Raw genomic sequence first — 7,008 nt, 5'->3', positions numbered from 1 at the left:
CAGGAATGGAATGTGGCACTCACTTGGAATCGCACAGGATTTGTGAGTGCAAACGAGACCTCCTTTGGGTACTATCCCCAGTATCTGAAGGGAATCTATAGGGGATGGGGTCCAGCATGTGCAAGTAGGGGGAAAAAATACAACTCACATGACCTTTACCTCATTTGGTTCCACAGCAGCCCTGTAAATTGTCCTATTCCTATTTAAATGGGAAAAGAATGACCCTTAAACAAATATGAGTACAGTACCTTGTTTACATTTCTGCCTAAGAGATTCAGAAATAAAACATGGGATTGAAGTTCTGTCAAGTATTTATTAAGTGCCACATGATCTTTATAAGCTGATTGACATTATTTTTAAATTGCTTTACAATTTTTCTATTATATTGGGGTTTTTTTTTTGCAACACATGTAAAATGTGTTCATCTTGAAAAAATGAGAAATTCAGATGCAGCAAAAATGAAAAACAAACAAATCACCTGTTATCTTACCACAGATAACCACTGTTAAGCCTTTGAAGTATATACTTTCAGTTTTTTCTTTGCATATTAATATATAAATATACATTTTTTACAAAAAGGGGATACTACATATACTTTTTGAAAATTGCTTTTTTCACTTCACAATATATAATGTACATCTTTCCATGCAAATGGAGAAGACATAATTGAAAGAGGGGGACTTGCAGATGGGGGGGCAATTTTATGCCAGTTACAGGCAAAACACCTCAAATAAAGCCACGCAAAGTTAAGATTAGGAAGACGGGGTAAGGTACATGAGAAAAAGCAAACAAAGGTCAGGTGATAATACTCATACCAGGCAAAACAGAATTAAAGGCCGAACACATTAAATAGGATAAGGACGGTTCCGCCTTGCCTTCCAATGCATGATCATCAATTTGTTTCGTACTCGCTTCATCTCTTCCATCTCCTCTGCTACCTTTATCATCTCCTCATTGCTTAAATTTCTGCCGTGTATGTCCCCTCTAAATTGCGGGCGGGAGCGAGCCAGCCTTTCTTTAAAGCTTCCCTCTTCTAGCTTATGTTTGCCCACTCCGCAAGGAGGCTGCTCCATGGGAGGGCGCTCCTCAAAAAGGTCCTTCCTAGACAGGCGTTCCTGAGGAGGGCGCTCCTCGGACACGAGCATCTCAGGAAGGAGCTCAGGAAGCAGTTCCTCAGGAAAGAAGTCCTCCTCCGAGGATTGCTCCTCTGAAGACGGCTCCTCCGGAGACGACTTTTCGGGAGAGTGTTCCACAGGAGGCCGCTCCTCCTCCGCCTTGGGCGGGCTCTGTGGCTGCTCCTCGGGCTCTTGGCAGGCTTTTTCCATGTTCAGGATGGTCTTTTTTAAGCACGGTTATTCACAGGAGACAGGAAAGGCAAAGGCGAGTCAGAATACTCGCTGTCTGGACCAAAACCCCGCCCATGGGTTCCAATACCTGCCTCTTCCTGAGCCTGGGCCCGGGTACTCCAACCTACGCTGGCCGAGGGGCTCTTCGGCCCCCGGGACCCCGCCGCGTCTGGTCGTTCCCCCCCCGCCCCCCCACACCTTGTCACCCCCGCCTTCCGAAAGCCCACCATTTTCCCGGCAGGCCTTGCCACAGAGGCCTCTCCCGCTGGGGCCGGGGCGGGGCGGGCTGGCAGTGCCGCGGACCCGGCTCCCTCCAGCCCCCTCCCTCTCACCCCATCCCGGCCCTCTGCCCAACCCTACCCCGACCTGGACCTCTCCCGGCGGCTGGCTCCTAGGCATCCTCTCCTCCAGGTGCCCCGCTGTGACCTGCGGAGCTGCAGACAGACGACAAGACAGGGTAGGGGGCGGGGAGAGGGGATGAGGGAAGGACTGACTCACATGTCCCTTTTACAGGCACCAGCTGCCTCCCCCCGTGTTCTCCTCCCCCCCCCGCCCCATCGCAAAGCTTCGTTCTCCCCCGACCCCCGCCAACCCCGCAATGCTCGCCATTTGTTTCCAGGCGGGAAGTGAAAGCGAAGGACTACTTAGAAGCTGTTTCTAAGTGTCCGTGTTTCCTTCCCGTGGGGGGGGGCCCACTCACCTCCCCACCCCACCCCCTAGACCACCATTTTCTGCACTGAAATATGGGCGCGGGGGCGGGGCGGGGCTGGGCACAGGGAAAGGCCTGAACTCTGTGCCATCCCAATCCCAAGGGTTACTGGGCAGCACCGACACTTACACCGATTTAAGAGGGCGGAGGGGACTTACTTCCTTCTGTTTTTCCCCTCGACCAAAGGGCAATAGGAAGATGGTGTCTGGACAGGGAAAAAGGACCAGGACGAGAGGGACTTGGGCAGACACAGGCTCTGGTCACGTGATGGCCGCGCGTCACCGCCAAGCTCAGATCCCCAGTTACCACTTTGACCGGCGGCGGTGCTGCCGCAACCAGCCGATATTTCCTGACCCCCTAACATACCAGACGTCGTCGTCACTCACCTCTCTGTTTATATTTGCCTTTTCCTGGTTACTAGACGCGGTCAGCATCCAGTCTTGAGGGTTATTGCCTCTTCCTCTCTGCCTCTTCCCCTGATAACACCTCTCTCCCTCATTCTCCTGTCATCAGCTACCAAGGCCCATTATTTCCCCTACAGTTCAGATCCTGTACTGAAATTTGACTGTTTCTCCTTAATGAGTCACTATCATATGCCACCTCTTCCAGGTTTAATCCACATCCATAACTTCATCATGTCCGTTTAGGCTCTATCAACATGGTTTTCATCTCTTGTCACTTTCATGGGAGATAAACTTTCACTTTTACATGATTTAAGGATGTTTTTTGAGTCTCCAGTCCTAAATCACAAGTAGAAGCTCCAGTCTAAATTGGTAATCATTCAGTTCTAGAGCTCTAGAAAGAGTAAAGTTTGTGAAGTATCAATACATAAATCTAAAAAGACTGAGTACTTTGATTTTCATAAATCAAAATACACATTTGTCCATCTGTGTACAAATAGTTTGAAAACTTATTTATTATCTGAAATAGGAGCACTTTTGGTGGAGAGCATGGCATTATATATGTATGTATGTATTTATATTACATATGTACCATATATATACTATTGAGTAATTATTATTTATAATAGAATAAATAGATTTTGCTGGGGATCTAAATCTTTAACCAGCCACCTACTGGTGTTGCTGGTTGAGGAAATTTATATCAATTCATTAAATCTGCAAATATTTGGGTCCTGGGACTGCTATACCCAAAAAGATAGATTCAGCACAGAGGACATTCATATTAAACTATGTAATAATTCTTTGGAGCACACACAAATTAGCAGGATTAAAATCATGCTTGGGCTTCCCTGGTGGCGCAGTGGTTGAGAGTCTGCCTGCCGATGCAGGGGACACGGGCTCGTGCTCCGGTCCGTGAGGACCCCACATGCCGCGGAGCGGCTTGGCCCTGTGAGCCATGGCTGCTAGGCCTGCGCGTCCGGAGCCTGTGCTCTGCAATGGGAGAGGCCGCAATAGTGAGAGGCCCGCGTACCGCAAAAAAAAAAAAAAAAAAAAAAAAAATCATGCTAACACAGTTGTTATTACAAGCATGTACTTTTGGATCTAATGGTGTTTTATGATCTTCAACTTCATGCCTGCATCTCACAGCCTGGACGCTACTTTATCATGCAGATGGCCTTTCTTCCAAAGAGCAGACTATACCTCTCCTTACAATTTACACTTTCAGGGTAGGTGACCATCAGATCTGTGAGGATCCTGGGCTGTCTAGTAAGTTTCCAAACAGAAATTCATACGTGGAATTTCCCATTTTAAGAGCTTTTTGTCACTTTCTCCAACATCTAGTTTACTTTGTGCTGAGATAGCAGCAAGACAGATATTAGTTCACCTTTATATATTTTCCATAACTGTTTTACCTTTCAATTTTTCAATGATATGTGTCTTTTAAACCAAGTTTCACTATACCTTCTTTATTCTTTTCACCAAGGGTTGGCTTCATCATTTGTATGGTTTCTTTCCAAGAGGAGCCCCATTTATTCATTCTTCATTTTTATCCTTTTTTTCCTCACATCCTGTGATGGAGGACTCACTACCTTAAGAGATACTCCAGTGAAATTTCAGACAGTTCTAATCATTCAGTGGTTTTTTTTCCCCCTTTGAGCTGAAATCTGCCTCCCTGTAGTTTATGCACATTGGTCCTGGTTCTGCCCTCTGGAGTGTTACAAAGCAAGTGTAAAATAACAAAAGTGCCTTTTACCCTTGACAACCTGACGCTGCCAAAGTTAATGTTCTTGTTCTTTCCCCTGCCCATCTGTGAGATACACTGGGCAATATACTTGACCTTTCTGTGACTCTACTTCCCATCTGCAAAATTGGAGACAAAATAGTACCTACCTCATAGGATCGGTAAGAAGAATAAATGAGTCAGTATGTGTAAAGGACCTGGAGTAGTGCTAGTAACAATAATAATAGTATGACAGTACTAATACTACTACTAATTATCATTCTTTTATTATTAACATTAATTGAGCCCATGTGCCAGGCATTGCACTAAGCACTATCTCATATACTATCTCATTTAATCCTTAAACAGTTATGTTCTCACCAAGACTGTTTTTTTTAGGTTGAACCTCCCCAGTTGTTTCAGCTCCTTCTGACGTGATATGTTTGTTCAAAGTCACTCACCATTCTACATGCTCCTGAATTTGTAAATGTCTGAAAATACTGGATATTCTTCCTGGGGTAGCATGGAGTGATCTTACCACACCCTTCATTCTAGAATAGCCACGATACATCTACAGATGCATCCTAAGATCGTAGTAGATTTTGTGGATGCCATATAACACAGTTGAATCCACTTTAAGTTGCAGTCAACTGAGATCCCCAAATCCCTGTTAATGCACTTCTGTAAATCAGTTTACTTTTAACCCAAGTGCAGAAGCTTGTATTTTTCTGGGTTAAATGTTGTCTGTTAGATTCACTCCCTCATTCTTTGTATTCAGATTCTGTCATTCAGTACATTAACTACAAAATATTAATTTACAGCACACCATTAGTACTAAATTGGATGATAAATTCAGCAAGCTCAGGAAAGATCTAGAGGAGATCTTCAGCAAAGAGCTCTGACTCCAAATGAAACAATTCCTTTTCCCTTTGGGTGTGGCAGCCAGGAGTACACTCTGCCAGGCCAGCTCCCTCCTTTCCTTTCTCAAGGTGGAATTACCTTCTGCTGCTGCTGATAGAAGACATAGTTGCCTCTGAAAGCTCCCAAACCAGTATAAATTAACCCTTGATGAGCATTTGGTAAACATGGGGGTCTGACAAGGGAGGTATGAGGAACTAGAACCGGAAAGAAGGAATGAAGACAATACCTTCATATTGGCTCCAAGTCTCTGCCTGACAACAGCTGATTTGAGATTCCCTTGAGAGAAAGGGCTATCAACAGAGCATAAGGTGAAGGGGGTTCTGCCACGGTGACAACCATTTGGTACAAAGGGAATGTGGTCTGCTACTTGGCTGCATGTGGGGGGAGGGAGGGTGGTGACAATGAAATAATCCTTCCCATGGATTTGATTTGATACTGCTGATTTAGGGTTCTTTGAAGGTTTAAGTCTAAGGAACTCCATTTTAAAAGTGAGATACCTAAAACTCTGAGAGCTTACAAATTGTTCGCATGGAAACAGATTATAGTAAGTAGCAGACATGGGATCTAAACCCTGGCAATGTGGCATGAGAGACTGAAACTGTAACCACTTTGTAAAACTGCTGCAGGGCAGTGGGCTCCAGCCATGCTTACAAGCAGCCAGGGTGGGCAGCATAGGCCTTTTCAGGGAACAGGATCTGAAGGTCCCAGAAGGCAGGCAGGGCAGCCATGCAGGCAAAGGGGGAAGGCAGTCAGCCATGGCAGCTGCTGCCATGACAACAGTCTTCAGGGGTGTGGCCTTTCTCTGGGGGATCTGAGGAAGCCCAGGGTGGGTTTCTGGTTCAGGGATTCCTGCTCCCTGGTGAGGCTGTACTTCTGTGGCAGATACAGAGTCCCCCTGCCCTCTGAGCACCTCTCCAGCACTGCCCCCAGACCCCATGGAGGGCTGGTTTCCCTTTCCAGGGCCCGTCTGTCTGGACTTGGAGTTGAGGAGTTCTGCCCTCTCCAGCCCAGAGGTTCTCCCTGCTGTTACTGCCTCTGCATTCTTTCCTAATGACACCCATGGCAGTACTTTGGTCTCATGACTTGCTGCCTGGGACTGCAGCAGGCTCTGTCTAGCCTGGGGCTCTCAGGCTCACCTCCCCCACCCCCGCCCTGGGGGAAATAGCCAAGTGGGAAATGCAATGACAAGAGCCCCTCTTTACTGCTTCTGGCCTCATCCTAACTGAGCCTAGACAGACAGACAGACACACACACACACACACACACTCAAATACACACACACACCCTGCATATGCCCAGAGAAACAAGCAAGGGACTCTGGAGAAAGGTGGGGTGGCAACTCAGGCTTCTGGGAAACACTCAGGGACAGGGAAAGCTGGTCCAGACCTGGGCTGAAGGGAGGCAATACATGGCTCTGCGCTGGGCAGGACTCAGGCTGTCACTGGATGGAGGGCTCTGGAGGCTGGGAGCCTTCTTACCCCTCTCCATGCCTCTCTTTGTGTCCTCCTCCTTCTCCCTAAAACGTGGGGTCAGGGGCTGTGGTGAACGAGGTCCCTTGCAGCTCTAGGATGCTCTGACTCCACACTGCCCACCGCGGTGAGGTGAGAAGGGGCTTCTCTTAGGAACACCATTTGGCCTGAGTGGGGGCCTCTCCAGACTGGCTGCTGCTGCCTTTCCCAGAATCCAGATGAGCTCAGAGCACAGAACTCTTCCCTCCTGGGCCCCAGCATACTCACAGCCTTACTCACTCTTGGCCTCAGGGACTCTCAAAAGGGTCCAAAACAACTCTAGTCTGAAGTCTGGGTGACAGAGGTAGGGACAGAGGCAGGGTAGGCTACATAATTTGCGGAGCCCAGTGTAAAATGACAATGCAAAGCCCTTTGTTCAAAAAGCAAGGGAAAAAGTGCT

General features: G+C 47.3%; 1 protein-coding gene across 9 annotated transcripts; it reads right to left on the bottom strand.

The window, feature by feature from the left end:
* Positions 1-293: 293 nt before the first annotated feature.
* On the bottom strand, positions 294-6,657 carry TCEAL1 (transcription elongation factor A like 1). Of its 9 annotated transcripts, none has more exons than XM_082610076.1 (3): positions 6,509-6,657; positions 1,707-1,780; positions 294-1,337 (listed from the first exon to the last, which is right to left on the bottom strand). In XM_082610076.1, exons 2-3 carry the CDS (start codon positions 1,743-1,745, stop codon positions 846-848), a joined length of 531 nt encoding a protein of 176 aa, XP_082466202.1. In that variant the 5' UTR covers positions 1,746-1,780; positions 6,509-6,657; the 3' UTR covers positions 294-845. The 9 variants fall into 9 exon arrangements, with proteins under 9 accessions (XP_082466202.1, XP_082466206.1, XP_082466200.1 ...); XM_082610080.1 differs by having other exon boundaries at positions 1,713-1,780; positions 6,509-6,656; XM_082610074.1 differs by lacking the exon at positions 6,509-6,657 and adding an exon at positions 2,442-2,564.
* Positions 6,658-7,008: the final 351 nt, after the last annotated feature.

Source organism: Mesoplodon mirus (assembly GCF_964341445.2).
Source record: "Mesoplodon mirus genome assembly, chromosome: X".
NCBI classification, from domain to species: Eukaryota; Metazoa; Chordata; class Mammalia; order Artiodactyla; family Ziphiidae; genus Mesoplodon; species Mesoplodon mirus.
The sequence above is the reverse complement of the archived record's forward strand: the minus strand, read 5'-3'. Positions and strand labels throughout refer to the sequence as shown.